Here is a 21,174-nt window from a genome sequence, read left to right as displayed (position 1 = left end):
CAAATTGCCTATAAAGGAAGTTACAAAAGCTTTTGGAAAGGTAAGAAAAGGAATAATATAATAACAAATTGTGTTAAAATCAGGGCTTGGTGTCTTATATTTGTCTTCAAATAATGAATATTTACTGAAAAGAATAATTTCACATACTGGGTCGCTGGGATTGTACTGGATGACGTACTCTATCTGGCCATTGGGACCGTCATCTATGTCTGTGGCACCATTGTGTCCGGAGAATCCGGTAAAGATGGTGGTTCCAACTGGTGTTAACTGCAACAACAAAAAGGATGCGCATGCTTAGGAACCCTTGAAGGAAAGAAGGACCACGTAATGGTTTCAAGCTCCAGTGAGGCTAGTGAACATGGCATTATTTTGACCTGTTGAAAAGACTGCTGCTTCCTCTTCCAACAAACAAACAAGCAAACACCTGCAAGGGAAAATACTAAGATTTTTCCTAGGCTTAATCACACACTGCAACTAAAAATTGTGAATTATTTGCACTGTTTAGTTTCAGAAGAAATATAAATGTGTGAGAGTTTGTGCCTCCTTAGCACTAGTTCTTCCCCCGAATGTGCCACTGATGAAACCCAGATCTGACTGCCTTCAGCAGGGCTGCTTTCAGACCATAGTCCTCACAGCAACATTATGGTAAAATCAAGAGGGGTGCAGGTAGCCCTGGTAGCATAACTATCTTGCACATGTCTTTCCCTGCAAGGACAGTGGCTACAATTCATCATATACAGTCCAGGGGTGATCTGAGTTGTTCCAGGAAGACAACTCAGCTGGCTGTCCATGCCAGTTTCCTTAGATTCTTGGGAAGAAGTGTTAGAACTATGTTGTCCCATTTTCCTTCAATAGATGCCTGATATGAGCTATTCATGTCTGACTCTTTCCTTCCTTGGCATTGAGTCTCACTGTCGCAAGCCGTTGTGCCTTCATTTTCCCTTGCATTTCCCTGTATGCAAGAATAAAGGCATAAAGCCTTGTGAAAGTGAGGCTATATGCCAATATCAACCAGAGCCTCATAAAATTTCAGGTCAGGGATGGGAATACAATGCCATTAATAGGATTCCCACGGGGCCTCCCTTCCATACACTGACCAAACCCAGATCTGATCACCTTGACATAAACGCTCACACATTTATATTGCCTCTGAAGCCTCTGAGACACTGTGGAATGTTTTGTGACCCTGGCTGAAGGTAAGTGGCACCAACTGCAAGAACAGATATTTGCCAAGGAAGGAAATAGTCAGACACAAATATATTAGCCATCTTATATTAGCCATCTCTTGAAGGCCATTTATTGACGGCCCTGCTTCCTTGGCAAGTATCTGTCCTGGCAGTTGGTGCCACTTACCTTCAGCCAGGGTCACAAAACATTCCATGGAGTCTCAGACACTGAATTGCTTAGCAATGTGAGACCACAGTCCCCAGAAGCCTTTGCATTCATGTGCTGAAGATCAAAACCGATGAAGGCCATAAGGTAGTCAAGGTCAGTGAGAAATCTGCTATGTTAAACCTTCGGATCACAGCACTTCTTTACTGTTTTTCCTTTAACAGTAAGTAAGTAAGTAACAGGCTTACAGTAAATAACAGGCTTCGGCGAATGGGGCGGCATAAAAATGTTTTAATAAATAAATAAATAAAATAAATAAATGGCAAACCTCATTCAGTGTAATTGATGCCCATGCCTTAGAGGGGTATACTCTAGACATATGGAGTATACCCCTCTAAGTTGGTTGACTTGGTAAGGCCACACTAACAGCCAAGTATATTATTATACAACACATGAACACAAATAAATCCCCAAATACACACAATTGGATTCAAGATATATTGATGTTAGCAACTCATGGAAAGGTATGTTATATCAAATTACTAATAGAAAACAAAGACTAGTTAATATGGGAACATTTTCTTGTTTATATGCACAGTAATCCATCCCCAAATGAGTGTAGACCAGTAAGGAAACACAGCACAATCCTTATATTTGTTTTCCTGCCTATCTATTTATTTACCTAAATTTGCCTAATGCTATTTACTTTACAATATGATGAAGGAAGGGCAGGCAAAAAGTAAGGGAACAGAGGCAGAGGCGGAAAGGCTTTACCGCTTGAATTGTATCAGAAAATAAAAATCTAATAAATCTAATAAACTGTTAACAGCAACAGCAGAAATGGTTCCTAATACAGGACTGCTAAACTCAAGCTCTGCCAGGACCAAAAATACTTGATTCACAAACCTGCAGGGTCTAATTTATACTGAAATAGCTTTCAAAGATGATGCATTTTAATCACACAGTTTCTTGAATTTACATTTACTTCTCCTATGGCAGCTGGTGCCTATGCACTGTAGACCTGGTATTAATCCCATTCTTATGTGGAAAACTTCTTCTGAAATCTGGACTATTGTAACATGTTCTACATGGGGCTGCCCTTGAAGACAATCTGGATACTTCAGGTGGTCCATAACAGTGCAGCCAGGCTTTTGATGGGGACCAGCAGATATGCTCACATAACACCAGTTCTTAGTGTCTGTACTGGTTACCAGTTGAAGTCCAGGCCCAATTGAAGTGTTAATGATGAGCTATAAAGTTTAAAAGGTTTAGGGCCAAGGTATCTGAAGGAGCATCTACTTCCTTATACACCTGCCCACCCCCTAAGATCCGAGTCTGAATTTTTTCTTTGAGAGTCGTCTTTGAAGATCAGAAGACTGGCTACCCGGAGAAGGGATTTTTCTGCAGTGGTACCCTGGTTTTGGAACCTGCTCCCCAGAAAGGTGCATTGATGCTTTATTCATTTTGCTTTATTCGCCGATGCCAAAACCCTTTTATTTTCCCAGCGTTTTAAGAGTTGATTGAGATTTTAATATTGGGTCTGATTAGATTTATACTTCATTTTGTGTTGCCTCTTTATTTTGTTCTGTATCACTGTCCTGAGACACTTGTAAACAATGCTTTAAACAATGACTAACTAAATAAATCCCATTAACCTAGATATCCATAGATGAACTCTCACAATATGAGTATAATGTCATCAACTCTCGTGACAATATCTATCCTCCTCGATCATGTTATACATCAGGGTCAGTGCACATATACTGATGCATATATATACCAGCTTATAGTGGTTAGATGAGTCCCTTTAAAAAATTATAGTTAGTACTTCACACATGCAGATTTAAGCTAAACAAACCCCCAGGTTTTTGTCCCATTGTCCACTCCTGGGCAGGCTGGTAAGTATGTAGAAGTGTACTGTGACTACCGACATGTGCCCATTCATACCTCCAACATGTTTACACAGATTTACCTATTGGTGATCCCCCTGGAACAGGGAACATCTCCTGAGAATAAATTGAATCCTTAAGCATGTCAATGCCTTAGTTGAATTGTCCTGTCACCCCAAAGAATCCTATGTAGCTCATTACCGAATGGGCATGTAAGAGTCTTTATTCCAGCCGTGAAGTAGAACTGCTACTCAGCAGCATTCAAGCTGCATGCATTTTGTCTTTGTGAGGGTTTCAAACATGGTTTGTTTTCTGTACGCGACTAAATCACTTCCCGAGCAATACTTCATAGGAATCTAATTCCCCGTGCTTCCTCCTCATCTGCTCCTGCATTTTTTCTCCCCACATACTAAGGAGATCTAGGATTTCAAGGTTTTCTCCTTATAAAATGCCATGGCCCCTGGCTGCTGAATTTTGCAACCCAGTTATGCAGAGAGGTGAAGAAGTAGATCAGAGGGGGAGCAGAAAGACATTTGATTTGCACATGCAGGGGGTGGGGTGGGAAGACAGCTATCCCACTTGTGGAACAGTAAATAGTAAACAGTATGGTGTTGAGACAGACACAAATATTTTTGGAGACAAGCCACACGTTCGACTGAAAATGCATATTGGAAGTACAAGGCACACTGAAATCACAAACTTTGAGGAAACCACACAAAACAGAAAACCCATTATAAAAGGATTTTGTGAAAATCCATTTGGGGAAACAAAGCCTGGGGTTGAAATAGTTTGGGGAGAGTACCTGATGCTGCTCTAGTGTCAGAGTTGAAATAGCACACAATAAATTGCCCATGTAGATTAGCCTTGGGGCAGCCATAAAGAACTAAGATGGATGACAACTGGAAAAGTCTAGTTTTGCTCACTGCTTTCTGTGACAAATAAACTTTGGGAGAAACCTTGGCACTTGGGCTGCTTAGAAATAGGAATAATTGTTTGGTAAGGCAGATAACTGATACAACAGACCCTGCTTGGTGACTTAGCAGGTGGTAAAACCACAATACTAAACTAGGAGCAACATGGCACTTGTTTACAAAAGTATAGCCCTGTGTGTGTGTTCACTCTTATTGCATGGAAAACGTGTGTAATAAGCAGGCCAGGGACTTACTCTTGTGTGTTTGGATTCTGAAGGGACAACACTGTGGAAGACGCTCTGGGATGGCAGGATTATTCAAGGTGGGTAGAAGCCTTCAAAGGCCCGTCAAGGTTGTTGCCTACAGTTTCCCAGGCCAACTGTGAGAGCATATTTTGGAAGAAATGGGAGGGAACTCAGTTTATGAGAGAGAGCTGTTGCCTTGCCCAGTTGCTGACCCAGTCAGAAGGCTTGCATAGATCCCACAGGCTAGCTCTCTACCAGAGAGAGACGCCTGAAGGGTGGAGCCTGCAGTGTGAGTGAAAGGGAAGACTGGGGCAGAGTTTCCAAATAGGGTTCAACTATCATTCATCAATTTTTTTTTACATTAGCAGGGGCTATCATTCAGCTTGCTAGGTGGCTTTCTAAGTTGTATTGTCTTATTAGTTATGAAGTGCCAAGGAAGATCTACATTGTAAAGAGCAATCTGGTGTCCTAGACCCTGGGTAAGAAAAGGATGTGTTGGACTCACAACAAGGTGAGTAGGTCCATGCTCACTGCTCCATTGCATCACCAGCCCCACTGCTTTTCATGTGGTTGAGGAGCAATTCTGAATCATGGAGCCTTTTCCATGAGTGTAGTTACAATATTTAGAACCTTGATATGTCAACTTTGCAATGTATGGCTGTGAAAGCTGGACCATAAGGAAGGCTGAGTGCCAAAGGATTGAGGCCTTTGAATTGTGGTGCTGGAGGAGACTCCTGCAAGTCCCTTGGATAGCAAGGCAATCAAACCGGTCAGTCCTAGAGGAGATCAACCCTGACTGCTCTTTAGAAGGCCAGATCCTGAAGATGAAACTCAAATACTTTGGCCACCTAATGAGAAGGAAGGACTCCCTGGAGAAGAGCCTAATGCTGGGAACAATAGATGGCAAAAGAAGAAGGGGACGGCAGAGGATGAGGTGGCTAGATGGAGTCACTGAAGCAGTTGGTGTCCTTGAGTGGACTCCAGGGGATGGTGGAGGACAGGAAGGCCTGAAGAAATGTTGTCCATGGGGTTGCGATGGGTCAGTCACGACTTCGCGACTAATAACAACAACAACATGTCTACTCAAATGATACCACTAGTGGGACAACCCTACATTATTTACTATTGTCATTGTCACTGTTTCTGCACTACCTCTGTATCTAACATTGTACATCAGTAAACTGATGAGTCTGATGTGGGACATTTCTGAGTTTGTGGTTCTTCCTTCTGGCTTAGCTTGGGACATGAGCTGGGGCATGAGTTCAGATCCAGATTTACCAGAAATGAAGTGCAAATGAGAGTAATGCCTGAGCCAGTATTCTGCTTCCAAGTGCCACGGACATTTAAACAGGCAATATCCACTGGCCAATCTATAATTTTATATTTATATCAGCTCAGAAATGTTCTGTAATGGGGCTGCGTATTCATGCCATTAGCAGAGAAAGAAATGTATGTGGAAAAACATGTGAGGATCAAGTGTCTACAAGTGTCTACATTACCATTAATCTTGGTAATGAATCGTCCAAGGCTTAGATTTGTTGCCTGAGATATTCATTCTTAGATCTTTATTCAATGAAAAAGAAAGAATTATAGCTGTTTTTGGCCCATACCGAAAAATGTGAATGCCTTTTTAAACCAATATTGTTTCTGTTTCACACATTTTGATATTTGGACAAAGAGCACTGGGGCAAGTTCTGCTTTTTTCCTAAGTGCCAGCCAGGATGATGGGGTTTTTTAAAGCTTATTTGTAGCTGATTTTTAAACATCACCCCCCCCGCCCCCAACACCCCCCCCCACCCTTGGTGCATCCTGGGTGCTGTAAGACTGCTGTTCATTTGTCAGACAATGTCTGCTCTGAATTGTATGCCCTATTTTGCACCAATTTGAATGGCATATTTACTGTTATATGTAAAACATTTTGTATGATACACAACACTGTGGGAGAGTCTTGCTGTCAAGAAGAAAATAACCTGAAGGGATGGCTTAGTAAGTTTTGCAAAAATTAAATCTATGACAAAAAGAGCTAGAAATTTTGTCAGGTCACAAGGAAGGCTTTAACTGGATTTCTTACTCATACATATGAAGACTTACAGAAGTATGCAGCCCCCTGTGACTTTTTCATATTTATAATGTAACAACCTGAGTTCTCAATGGATTTAATTGTCATGTTACCACAAGGCACTCAACAATGTGAAGGCACAAGATATTTCTATTGTGGCACAAAAGTTAAATAAACAAAAACAAACTGGCACTTGTTGGTTGCATAAATATTATCATCACATTACATTAATGCCTCACTTTTCTTCCTTTTAGTGCTACGGCTGTTCACAGCCTTGGACTATGACGTGACTTAGAGTAAAGACTTTAATTAACATGGTACTGACTCATTTTATTAAAAAAAACCTAATTATTGAATTGTGTTTGGAAGGCTAATCCTGTTAGGATAGCAAAAATACCTGTTACAATGTTTGGGTACAGCATTGCTGTTTTGTTTTTATTTAGAATTTAACTTATAACCCATATTCTCATTATACATCCCTTGAAATGGCTTCATGTTGATATGCATAAACATGTGAGTGATAATAAATAATTCCCACCCACACAGCAATATGCAAAGGTCCCAACTTGTCAGCTTCACTTTACATAGCAAATATTTGTCAAAGCCCTTTCCCCTATTTCTCACACTCAGGGGATTTATGAATTTTTCCTTAAAAGTGCTGTAAATGTTAACATAAACATTTTGTCACTGAATTAAAAATAGGTCACTGGTTTCACTTAACAGGGACAAAAATATTAATAAAATAAATAGTGAATGGTTTACATAAGACAGCTGAAGGTAGCTTAGTAGTTAGAGTGCTTGGACTTTGAAAACCACGGTGCAAATGTTTGTTTGCCTGAGGCCACCAGATAAATGGAAATAAGTCACTGGACACACTTGTAGGTTTTTTTCTTCTTCTGCACATATAAATATCTTTGGCTGCACTGAAATGTCGCCCTTAGCCAGACTTCCTCAACATGGTGCCTCTTATTGCACTGCATTGGACCACAGTCAGAATCACGCCTGCCCCCAAGCAGCATGCATCGTTCACCTCAGCTTCCCCAACAAGTTTCTTTTCCCAGTTTTTTGGACTTCAGCTTCCATCAGCCCAAGCCAGCACATACAATGGTCAGGAATTGTAGACCAAAATTTCTGGGGAGCAGCAGATTTGGAGAAATGAGTTTAGCAACATGAAAATGAGCAGCAATGAAGTTTGATCTTGTGCACCGTATGGGCTGTACTGGAATAATGGTGGGGAGATTATATGGGGGGGGCAACCGATAGTGAAGTGAACTTTCTCACTGCCCAAAAGCCAGCATATAGTTTCTTGATTCCATGCCAATGTTTTATGGCCTTCAGCTTGATCAGAAGAGCACCAGAGATAATTGCTTTGAAGCTGCTTTCCCCAGTCATTCCCTAGATAAGGGCTGCTTTTGCTGTGAGAACAAAATTGTTTGCGTTAGTGAAACAGCTTCAACACCCCCATCTTGCAGGAAGGGGGAATTAGAGCCTCTGGAACTCTATAAAATCTATATAAAGATTTTGTTGTTGGCTTGGTGAAAGGAATCGATGAATTGTGTGCCCGGGCTACTTTGGAGGCCCATGGTGCATCAGGAAACCAATATGGCTCAGATAAGAGGAGTGTAAATGCTCTTTCACTGTTTATATCCTGCATCCCAATTTCATCACTGTATTCTATAAAATGTATATCATCTTTGACACTGGTGATTTTTTTTTTTTTTTTGGTCTTTCTAAGTATCCTTCACTCTAACTTGATTGGATCAGGTCCCTGAGGTTAAAAACGACTTGCACACTTCCTAATCTCATCTCCTTCTTCAGTGGAAAAACAATGTGCTCAGGAGATTTCTCTCTTTCCCCTGGTGCTGAATCTCTCCGTCTCTCTCTCTCTCTCTCTCACACACACACACACACATAGAGAGAGAGAGAGAGATGTATACACATACCCCTTCTACAGTTAAATAAAAATAAGAAATAGATGCTTTGGAGTTTATGGAAGAGATCATTCTATTTTGATTTCTGAAAGCCACCCTTGTTCCTTGGACAAGTTGGACACCTAACCACTATTTTCAGAACAAATGAGATCTAGATTAAGAATAGAATCACGTTTGCTTGCAGATAGTCTTTTAAAGAGAGATGAATAGGGTGCCTTGCTTATTTTTCAAAAAAGTCAGTCGTCATTACCTATGCTCAGAGTAGAGAATGTTATTTGTTGCCACTGGCCTTGGGCAGAAAGAAACACACAGAGAGAGTTTTAAGAGAGCAGAATGCAGAGAGAATGTTGACACTTCCCTCCACCCGATTCTAATTAATTGCTTTCATAAGTCTATCCCTATGGAGATAATTATTGTATGATCTTCACACTCCTTGGTTTAAATATCAGTTGCAGAATAATTTCAAAGGGATTTTGCAACACATTTATCTGACATTAATGTTGGTTAAAAATGTAGAAAATCAGATCAGCAAAAATGGCTACTTCCTCATTTTAGAATTCTTCATTACATGCTATCTCAGTGTAACTTTTTTATTTCAGAAGCCTGGAGAAACTGGGATAGAAGAATGGAGCTAGGATTCTAAAAGTCCATCATGTCTAGTAATAGCAGCCATCCAGACAAGCCTGTTAAGGTATTTGAAAGGCTGCTAGAAATTTATCAAAGCAGTAAAGGCCAGAAATGAGACTGGTGCCTTTCTCTGTTTTGGGAAGGTTGTGAGCAGCACCTGAGAGTGTGATATATTCAACTGTACTACTGAGATCCTGGCTTAGCAAGCTGTTTGGTTGGTAAAAGGAAGCAGAAAAGCATGAGCCTGGATCCCTGCTTACTAGGACCGCTGTGCTTCCAACTGAGCTTTTTGAAAAAGAAAAGAACAGAAACACCAACAAACAACTTTTAAGGTAAAACACGGAACAAATGTCTACTCTAGGGATTTTTCACAGAGGTTGGTTAGCTTGTTTGTTTGGTGGGGGAAGGAGCATATAAATAAATTGTCAAAGAGAGCAGCAGGAGCAACATTCCTCACCCCCACCCCACAACCGCAAGAACTGTCCCGACCAGCCAAAAGCAAGCAAAGGGACAGTATTTTCCCAGTCTTGGGGTTGTGCGATCTATTAGCAAACTCTAAAGGAGCATGGCAGAACAAAAAGCATGACCACAGAGGAAACATAGAAATTGTTTAGCAGGATGTTGAAAAATCAGCAAGAAAAGTGAGGTGACCTTTTCCCTGAGATGGCCTGTGTGATATTAATTTTATTTCAGCCCTAATAATCCAAATGTCTTTCCTCAGAAAAGTACTTGTGTTGCAGGGGAACCGCAGTCCAGAGCAATAAAGACACCATTTTGATTCCTTGGAAAATCTATCACTTCCTAAGATATAAAAGCTGTAGTCTAAATTGTTTTATACTCCTGTGCTTTGGAAAGCTCTTCATACAAGTGTGAATTGACTGACAAATATGATACAATTGAATGCTTTGCCTTCAGCTGTGACATTAAATGATCAGTAAACAGGTTCATATATGTACTTACATAATTTGATCTTTCATCATTTGATTAGCATTTGATGGATGACTTTTGGGCAAGTACATAAACTAACTAAATTGAAGAGCATAGTGTTCAAGTCAACAAAAGATGATAATGAAAATTCTGGAATAATGATGGAGTATTTGCTCATGCAAGTCATTGTTTTATGTTACCATCAATGAGTGATGAAGATTTATGTATGAATCATCTGGGAGTGTATCAATAACAGAGGGTATTTTGTGCATGCAGAATAGTAATTCCCTTTGACTGAAACAAAGCTTTCTCCATCCACTATTTTAAAAGCATCATTGTGTTCATGGGGTATACAGTTAAATGTACAAGTGGTAACCAGGAATTGAATTCTGGAAAACCCCAAGGAAAAATTTGCAGTAAGCTGTAGGATTAAGCCACAACAAAGAGGATTCCTCTTTTGAATGGCATCACATTTTTCTTGCATAGAAATGAAGAATCAATGTCATGGACTAGAGGGGAACATATTGCTGCCTACAAAGACATGTACTTACATACCTTTTGCTCCTTCCTTACAAAGCCATTCTTGGGACACTGGATTTATAGGGCATTGCATCTAAGTCTGGAAAAGATGTGACAATGTAGACCCAGGCAACCCATAATCAGTGTGCTAAATCTATATAGTTAGCACATTTAAACATGATAGACCATGTGGCAAATGGGCATATTCTTTACCTGTTGCCTGTCAGGAACTGCTGACCAGCACTCCGTGTCGTGAAGTGCAAAGTTTAAACCTTTCAGTGCCATGTCCGAAAAGGAATGCAGCTGCCTCTTTTGGTAAATCACTGAATTGCAAATGGCAGCTAATCAACAAAGGACCTTCCAGATTTTGAGTCCATCCAAACAGACTGGCCATTAGATCACTCTGGGCAGAAAGGAATGTAACAGGGCATGGTAGATGAGCCTTGCTTGAGCAACAGGACTACCCAAGCTTTAGCATGTCGTGCATTTCGACTCTTGCTTTGTTTTCCAGCCCTCCCCTCCAGCTTGTTCTCTGACTCCAGTTGCTGTTTGGTTCTGACTCCTGGTCCCTGGTTCTGGACTTGCTCAGCCCAGCCCACCTGCCTGAGTATAAGCCATATCACTTCTGTTCTAGCTTTAACTTTGCCAGTGTTGATCTGGCAGCAAGAAAGTCTAGTTTTCCTGACTATTAGAAAGACCAGAAAAACGCATCAAAATTTGTGCCCCCTGGTTGTCTGTAGTACATAGTACAATACTATCAGCACTCAATTCTCCCTGTCACACGGGAAATGCCCAAGTAAAATATATAACCAGTATATTCGCATTCGGTGTGATTTCTAGGATACACCCTGAAAAGCCTAACTGTTTGGGTTGCTTATCATATTGCCCAGGGACAAGTGCTTGAAGCCACCCTGTGGGCACCCATCAGGCCATTCCAGTTTGGAGACTGGAGCTTAGTTGCAGGAATTTGAATTTCCCTTCCAAACCTCAAAGCAAAATGTGTTGTCCTGTCTAATGTCTATCAAGTAGGCAGTCACTCTCATCTACAGCCTCTTAGGACAAGAAAAAACTGCTGTTCTCTCAACAAATACTAAAGAAAGGCTTGGCAGAATGACTTATGTAGTTAGTGCCATCAAGCTGAAAGAGCTGGGAAGGTTAAATATTTCTCAGGAGCTGTCAGGTTTGGGACTTGTAAGTAATTTTCGAGTTCCACCTATAATATTCTTAGGGACCAGAGGAGACATTACAAACCAAACCTTCCTCCAAAAGGGAAAAGGAAAATTGCTAGGTAGACAAACTGCAGCTGAACAAAGGCACTCTCTTTAAGTGCATGGCAGAAAATCACATCATCGGTGCGAGGAGAAAAGTGCACTGCAGAAGAGGCTGCTTGCTGGCTTTGTGGCACAATTCAGGGAAATCTTCCATAAACTGGATCACGTACCTTGAAGAGGACTCATGAGGTTCTGTCCATTAACATTATTTCACTATTGGAATTAAGACTAAAGTATTGGCACCTTGCTCTGCAGCATTCATGTCAACTCTCTGCCTGATGTGCTAGCGCACATTACATTTTACATTGGTGCTCTGGTATGATTGCTAGAACTGCCCAATCTAAGCATTTACCAGCACGGCAGGCTGGGTGACACTCATTCTTGGTGCTACAGTTATTCAGCAATATAAAATGGGTGTCAAGGCAAGCTCCCCCACCCCAAGTTTTGAACTAAGGACGGGGGATCATTTTCAATCTAAGGAGTGAATTGGATGCTGGAGGCCAAATACTGGCACGAAGTAGGCAAAGTCATGGCTGGTATGTGTGGTCCCTCCCATTTTCACACAGAGATGCACACCCCAGTCAAGCACACAAAAGCACACACACTACTTATACGCACATACCCCTCTTGCCCACCAATCCAGCTGATCTTTGCAGAGATACAACTCTTTCCTCTGCTCCAGCACTGAGTTATTTATTTATCAGATTTCCATCCCACTTTTCTTCCAACAAACTCAAGGCAGCTTACATCATTCTCCTCCTCCATCTTATCTCCACAACAGCAACCTGTGAGGTAGGTTGGGCTGAGAGTCTGCGACTGGCCCAAAGTCACTCAGTGGGCTCCATGGCTGAGCAGGGACGGGAACCCGCAGTCCTGGCCTTGCTTTCTTAGATACAAGCTCCTCTCAGCACTGGGGCAGGGAGAGAGCTTATCTGCTGCAGATCAGAAATAAGTCTTCGCCCAGAACTTTTTTCCAACATGGGGCATTTTAAATTTTGCATTGTTAACTTCTCTGATATGTTAATGTTTTAATAGTAGGTTCTGCTTTTTTGTTTGAAATGTGCTGTTGTGAACTGCATAGAAATAAATAAATAAATATGTGGTATGAGAATGTTTTTTAAATCATTATATTAGAAAGTCATTAATGTCAGTGTGGGAAAAATTAAAGACAAAACTGTACACTAAATTAACAAGATGGCTTTTACCTATGGAACCTCTTGTATATCCAAACACATTGAATTTTGATGATTGTGAGATATGATGATATACTGGATAATGATGGAGGATTGAAACCAAACCAAGAACTGCAAGATCAGGGAATTAATATCTCTTGGTGGCATAAGGTTCAAATACAATTGAGATATGTTAAAGATTATAAAATGTGGGGTTTTTATAAGGAGTTTACAACATTTGACCAAGTGATCTTAAAATCAGATGAGAAAATGATTAAAAGACTATATAATTTTCTTTTGGATATGAGAATGGAAGATGAACAAGTTAAGGAAACTATGATAATGTGGGCACAAAATTTTGGATATAATATTGAGTTACAGAAATGGCAAAAGCTGTGGGAAAGAAATATCAAAGTAACCTTAGCAACCTCATATAAAGAAAATCTTTATAAAATGTTTTATAGATGGCATCCATCACCAAATAGATTAGCTAAGATGTTTCCAAATATGTCAAATGGATGTTGTAAATGCAAACATAAACTGGGTACCTTTTATCATATGTGGTGGACTTGTGATAAGGCAAAAAAATACTGGGCTAAAATACATAAATGGCTTGAGAGAATGTTACAAAAGTTTTTAATATTTAAACCTGAAGTTTTCCTATTAGGCATTGTACCTGATAATGTTGATAATCAAGCGATGTATTTGATTCTACATGTAATTACTGCAGCAAGGATTGCATTTACCCAACATTGGAGGAGTGAAGAGCCACCTACCAACAAACTGATTCTAAAAAAGATCTTGGACTGTGCTGAAATGGACAGATTGACTTTGTCTCTGAAGGAGAAAGAGGATACTTGGAATTCTTTTTATTATTGGCTAGAGAAACAGGACTACGCATAGATTTAAATATGTTTACGGATCGTTATAAAAAAAAGTGTGGGGAGCTGACTCAGTAGGTCTGATGTTTCTGATGATTGATTTTTTTAGTTTCTTTATGTTAGTTGGTAGAAAAATAATAATAAAACTTACTTATAAATAAATAAATAAATAAAAATAAAGGGCTTAACTCAGATCTTCAGAGAGGGCTTTTCTGCAAGAGGCATCTATTGTGCACTTATGACCCCTCACTCAAAGAAACTTGCAGAGCTTTTCACAGTGTTGCTGTCCTGCAGGGCCTCTCTTAAGTATTCCCACCATTTTTATGGGTGTTCTTAGAATGAAGTAAATCTTGATTTTGAATCACAACCAAGTGGAACAAAAGCTGGTCTTCCTGGGAAGATGAAAACATGCTATCCTGCCTTTCTATCACAGCAGCATCTTGTGCTTCATTGGTAGTACACATAGAAAGGCTGAGAAATGCAAAGCCTAGAAAAAGCCCTGTGTGAACCATGTGTTTTTCTCTGCACTGAAAATGGAAACCACCACCTCCTTAAAGCAGCAAGGGAGAGGAGCCATAAGTCAGAAATGAACCCTCACTCCAGTCCCAACTCTGAGTGTGGGAAAAGGGCTCATCTCTTTTCCGCAGCAGATTTTGCCACAAACCAGCTAAATGGGCCCATAGGAACACAATAGGACGCACTATTTTTCTGGGGGGGTGGGTGTTTTCCTCATTTTAACCGGAGTGTCTTGGAGGAGAGGATGCTGCATCGGGGCAACCAGAGGCCACATGTGATCTACAGTCCAGGGGTTTTCCACCCTGGCTTATATTTTCAAGTCACAACACAGGCAGTTCTCATACATTATATCCACTCTTCTTCTCTATGCATGGCACATACTGTAAAACAAACAGCACACAAATGCATAGCTAAAAAACACAGTGCATCATGTTGCATACCATGCCAGGATAAAGCCCATTTTTTGCTGGTGTGGGAAGGCATGCTTGGACAGTAACAAATGAATGAGTGTACATAAATTCTGCTCTAAATAGGGAGCACCATAGCAATCTGATTCAAAGCTAGTATATACAATATTCCAAAGAACAAGCTAAAGGTGGCAGGTTTTCTGGGAGCAAATCTGATTTCAATTCTCTGCAAATTCAAATCATCCAAATTTATCTTTTTAGTTGATATATAGTTTTGTATTTATCTATCTGGTGCCCACACACATACAAAAAGAATTGCACTAAGTAAATAATATCTTTATTAAGAAGATATTACACATTACCTACCATGAAATATAGAAGCATTTCCAGTGAATGGCTTTTCTAGAATGGAAGAGCAAATGGATATAACAGTGGGTAGTTATGAGCTTTCTTCTCATATCCACAGTAAACTTGAAGGAAAGTTAAAATAGTTCTGCCTGAAATCCACAGCCATAACAACCTTTGTTTGAGAATAACAGATTTTATTTGACACAGAGCTATCATGCAGTAATTATTTCATGCTTTACAGTACACTGCAGTAAACAACTGCTATGTTTTCATAATCAGTCCTGACTTGACATACTGCGATAGATACATGGAAGGGTCCTATGACATCCTTTGTCACACAAAATTGCTTTCCTACCAATTTCCTGCTGACAACATTCTGCAAAATAGCCTGTGGACTATTGCCTCTTCCCTAGGATAGAGAATATTAGGCAAAGACATGTTAAACACACACACGCACGCACACGCACACAAAAGTCCCACTCTACTCATCCCTTGGAGAAAAAAGGGAGGAGGCAACTGTTTGTAGCAAAGCTGAATATTTTTAAAAAGTGGTGCTTTATATTCTTCCCAAACTGATGGCTATATTGAAGGAAAACTTCCAGTGTCCAAACACCAAAGACCTCATCACTGTCTCACACAGGCAGGAGCTGTGAGCAATTGCATGAATGTATTATTGCGTAATTTTAAGCACACAGAATGTAAGTACAGTTACACCAAAAAGATATGGATGTCCTTCAGATTTCAAAAGCATTCATCTTCTAAGACATCCAGTTTAGTGAAGCTCTTCAAAGTCTCTTGGAAAGCAGCATGAAAAATTCACCACCACTATCACAGTAAGGTGGTGTGCTTCCATTGAACTGCACCCAAAATATTCCAACTGGCTTGCATCAATGATACGTAGTTTAATATAAGAATGGCTGGTACCTGAACATGCAATCAAATCCTCAGATCTCCAAAGCTCAACTGAACAGACCCTCTGTGACAACGGAACAGCTAAATCGTTCCATCACCACCCAGCACCTTTGACATCATAACCGATCATGCTTTCACTACCAGAAGTCACCTGTTAGCATCTACTACCAAAGCTGGCTTGATCCTCAATGGCTTGACAATATGTTCAATGTGAGATTTTGCTCATTTCCTAACAAAAACACAATGTTTTTAACTTTCATTAGATGCACACATAAGTGTGTGTGTTCCAATCCATCACTCAATCCACCACAAAGTTTGGCTTCCCCTGAGATCTTATGATGTCTACCCAATTTTGGTCAAAGATTCTAGCCAGCCTGCATTGCCACAGTGTAATGCCTGCAATCATGTTCAAATCAAACAAAAATTAAGAGTGATGAGAATATGACTTGACCATATCAAACTGGTCTGCAGCAGCAACAATCAGTAACATGGTTTGCTAGTGAATACAGGGTGACCATTTATGAATCACCACGGAGGAGGAAATGTGTCAGAAGAGGAATATAAGAGATGAAATGCAGATGCTAATCTTCACATAAAGATGCAAAGTTAGAAATAAGAATTATAATTTAAATAGAAATGCTGCTTATCTGCCCATACTATGACCACAAGATCCATATACCTGCCTGTCTTCCCAGTCTGGCTAAACAGCTCTCATGGAACATTAGGTGAGCCCTTCAAGTAGAAAACAGACCTTTGCAAAGGCAGGCAGTCCTCCCTGGTGCCATATTCCTTGAGGGCATGGCTGCCATCAGACAACAGGCACTGCTGTGATTGCAACCCATCACATCATCTTCTCCAGATCCCACTTGCATTAATGCACACACAGGAAAGAATGTAAAGAACAATCCAGTGGCCCCTGGGCAGGTGTCCAGGCTCAGAAAGCACCTTCCACTCAGAGAGAGCACTCTGCCACTGAGGACAGCACAGAGAAAACTGTGCTGGCTGCCTCTCTGACATCAGAAAATCAACCACAGAGAGGGGATTACAGGGTGCTCCAGGTGGCAGGAAGGGAAAGAGATGGGAAAGGCCAGGATTTGATTTATTCTGGACCTCTGCCAGCCTCCTCGCCCACCTCCAGTTCAGCTCACTAGGCAGCTGAAAAGTCCATCCAGAGATAGTAAAGGAGATCAGAGCACAGGGAGCCTCTACCAGTCCTTTCACTTATATCACTTCAGCCCAGCAGGAGTTAGGCATCTCCGAAGCCCTTGAGAGTAGGGAGTTCTGAGTTCTGAGCAGCAAGCATAAAACACAGAAGAGAAGACGCCTAGAACCTTCACCTGAGGTCAGCCATCTTAACAGTAACAGCTTGCAAATTGCTGTGCTTTGCATTTGAGAGACAGATTCCTCTTTCTACAATCATTAATCCCACATGCACCATTCTGTCTCATGCACTTGTCTGCAAAACGCTTGCACAGTGCTGGCTTGCAATACCAGTCCTGGCTCTTTGGTGCTGAAAGGGAAGAGCAGAAATTCTCCTTCCTGCTCTGCTGGCACCTGGGACAGAGCTGCATGCTGTGTTAATGGTGCAAGGTGTGGCTGAGGCAGGTATTTCATTTTCCCTTAGTGTAGTGATTTGGATCAGGACCAGTGCTCTCCAGAAGGGGGGGGGGATTAAACCACCCACACATTCATTATTCCCCTCCACAGGGGGGGTTCCTTTTTATTTTTAAACCCTTTCAGAAACATATAAAGATTATTTTGCACATCAAACCCCTTAACCCACAATAAAGCAATTCCTTTTTCATCTTATCAGTTCCTTTTCATGCAGAACTGTGATATATACATGTGGGGGTGGGGGCAGGGAGAGAAGTAAATTTCACTTAGGAGGAATGAAGTTGGCAGATCCAGAAACTGCTTGTAATCTGCTCTACCCATTTTTACTATTCTACTGAAGTTTATGTGACTCAGAGATTACAAGCCTAGAAAACAGACACTTGCCGCCCAGGACCCATCCCATACATCTGTACAGTAATCAAGTTATCAGTGCGTGTTTACTGTATTTATTGGCCAGAGTCCAGGACGTAGATGAGGGAGGCTGTTTGATCCTTTACAGAAAATATAGTCTGTATATAATTTTCACGTATCTGTTTAATATGATATATTGCAATAAAAATAAGTGATGATGTTTCCTTGCAGTTTCCCATAGAAAAAGGGGAGGAGTAACCTCCTGGCCAAGCCAGGATGGATATTGCAATGCAGTCAAAGTGGCTGGTTTTACAAGCCGCTGCCTGCCACTAACAGCAAAAAAAGCTTTTTTGCTTCCTGCGGGAAGCTGATGCACTGTAAATAAAAGAGAAGCTTATCTACATATGGAATGCTGAAGCTTTAGAAATCCAGTTCAGTAATTTATGTATTAAATTAATCTAATTTCCATTGGATGCATTCATTTCTTTCATGACCTATTCTGAGAACAATTTTTTCAGTTATGTCTTATAAAAGATTTTTTTTTTAAATGCATATAATTCGTTACTGAGGATTTGCATAGTGGAACAAAATAAAATTTGCAGGTAATTATTGCACACTAATACACTTCTGATGCTGTACACCATAGAGATTTGCTATTTAAATATCATAAGGAAAAAAAGAGTAATTACATGGAGAGGGAAGCAAACTGACTTTGAACTATAATTACCAACAAAACTGATGCAAGTAGTTCTAGCAAGCAAGTTCAAATTTTACTAAATGTAGGCCACTCTTCTGACAAAGGGATCAAGCTAAGCACAAGAAGCATTTTCCAAGGGAGACTTGTCATCATAACCACAGATGGGCAGGATTTGTCCTGTTATATCATTATACTTGATATAAATGGTTGAACATTCAAAGGTAAGAAGCAATGCATTAAGTTCACATCTCTGTTAAGATACAGGATAACTGAACCTGGATCTTCTTCAATGAAATACTACAAATTTACATGTAGAGCAAGAGTTAAATACTAGTTCAACAAAATGGCTTCTTAAAATGAAATCTCAGTAAATTTCATAATAATTTTCCCACCATGGTCTGTTAAAGTTGGCATTGAGACATCCTAAGATTTATGACTGTACAGATCAGCAGTGGATTCATTGACCTTCAGAGATACCTCATCATAATAAAATCCTTGCAATGACAAAAGAACCAATGATCCAATGGACCATTTAAAGCATATCAATGTAAGCTACTGCTATCCAGTCTCACCTTAATCTTCTTTTCACTAAGCTAAACAAACCAAGTGCCTTTAACTTGTCCTCATATGACATGCTTCTGAACTATTTATCATCTCCATCACTCTCCTTCAACTCTTTTTCCTTTCTGCCTTGGTGTGGCTCTGCTGTATTTCCAAAAGCTTTGCAGTTTAATCATATTTGCTAGCTTGCTGCATATTTTGCTTCCTGTAGTTCAAGTAATTATGCAAAATATATTGGTCGGAAACAAACTCAGGATCAACCAAGTCTACAGCTTAAAGTAGTCTATTGAGATAGCTAAAGCAGAGAAAAGGAAGTATTTCTTCACACAGCACCGTTTGACTATGGAATTTGCTGCTGGAGATGCTGTGATGGCCACCACTTTGGATTGTTTTAAAAAGAGATGGGAACGATCTGTAGAGAATAAGGGTACCAATGGACACTAGTGCCACTGGTTATGTCCTACCTCCAGGATCAGAGGTGGAGAGCCTCTCAACACTAGCCTCAGAGAAACTTTGTGGGAACATTAGAGCTGCACTCATGTCCTCCTTGTGGGTGGCCACTGTGTGAACAGCATGCTGTACCAGGTAGACCTCTGGCCTGCTCCACTGTGGCTCTTCTTGTGTTTTGGAGCTGGATCCAGATTTCTGCTGCATAAATTGTACCTAGACAAGTGGACTTGCTATCTTCTTCTTCATGCAGTATCCCCCCCAGTCCCCCCAAAATGTTACACAGAGAGACAGGACACCCTGGATGAAAGGAGGAATCCTCCAAATTTGGGCACAGGGATCCTGAGGGCATAGTGCCCTTTCTGTCATGGTGGGCAGTTTCTGGATTCAGCCAACATATCACAGACTTGCACAACTGACCTGCCAAACCAAGCACAGTCCAGCACCTCTGTGTGGAAACTCTGCAATGGCTGCTCTGGATTTTTGTAATCACAGGCACGCAGGGCCATTGTGAATTTTTAAAGCCCCTGATAGGCTACAGCGCAGGACCAGATTGTGCTTATGTGGGGGCTACACACTGCATGTTCTTTACACATGAAAAGTTGTGTCAATGGTATCCTCTTGTTAAAATAGTTGTAGAACATGATAAAGGTAATTTATAGAACCAGGTACAATGAAGAAAATACAGCATGTTTGTCTTTCCACAAGATGAACTCCAAAGTATGGAAAGTAAGATATTAATGGTCCCATGAGCCTGCTATCCAGTACTTACACAACAATGTTGTGTTGAAAACCAGTGTGGTGTGGTGGTTGGAATGGCAACTGTGTATCTGGGAGATCCAGGTTCTAATCCACACTGAGCTGTGAAGGACACTGGATGACTTTGGTCCAGTCACAAAGTCTCACAGTGTTTTTGTTGTGGAGATGGAAAGGAGGAGCTCCCCTGATTTCCTTGCAAGAAGAAAAAAAGGCAGGTTGAAATGCATTTTGATACTGAAGATTGATAATGATTGATAATGATGGTGGTCATGGGTGCTACAACTCAGCATATGCAACAGCCTTGTCGTATTTCTCTAATAATGTATCCAGTTACCTCTGTGAAAGGAGCATTTTTAAAAAGCAAAGTTAAGGCTGTTACAGGTTGGAAACACACAAACACTTTGTGTTTGGTGTTGCAGATAGCATCACATCCAGAGTTACACAAGCTGAAGTCCACTCAGGCAATGGAGCTTTTCTGCTCCTTTCTTCCAATTGCAGTCCCCCAGAAAGTCAGAGCATCTCCAAAAAGGTGAGATATACAGGGCTACAGCTGAAGAGAAAAATCTGCAAAAATCAGCCAGAGGCAGCTTATGAATGTAGTTCAAACTGCAGAAGATGCCTGGGGCTAATAAGCACAGATGCCTCCCCATCCAATCTAGTCCTCCATGCCACATTCCAAGCCTTTCTTGAGATCCAGGTAGCAGGATGCCCAGATTTTTGCTTTGTACATGTAACATATCAAAATGTACTTCAGTGATTAAAAAACAAAACAAAACAAGCAAGCAACAAAACAAACAG

At 40.7% G+C, this 21,174-nt stretch overlaps 1 protein-coding gene across 1 annotated transcript in view; it reads right to left on the bottom strand.

The window, feature by feature from the left end:
* PCDH15 (protocadherin related 15) overlaps positions 1-21,174 on the bottom strand; it is a 405,567-nt gene that overhangs the window by 269,996 nt on the left and 114,397 nt on the right. Inside the window, exon 7 of the mRNA XM_044420577.1 lies at positions 148-267. Within this exon, the coding sequence (XP_044276512.1) occupies positions 148-267 (120 nt within the window). The remainder of the gene's footprint in view (positions 1-147; positions 268-21,174) is intronic.

Source organism: Varanus komodoensis, unplaced genomic scaffold (assembly GCF_004798865.1).
Source record: "Varanus komodoensis strain SLA01 unplaced genomic scaffold, ASM479886v1 scaffold11, whole genome shotgun sequence".
NCBI classification, from domain to species: Eukaryota; Metazoa; Chordata; class Lepidosauria; order Squamata; family Varanidae; genus Varanus; species Varanus komodoensis.
The sequence above is the reverse complement of the archived record's forward strand: the minus strand, read 5'-3'. Positions and strand labels throughout refer to the sequence as shown.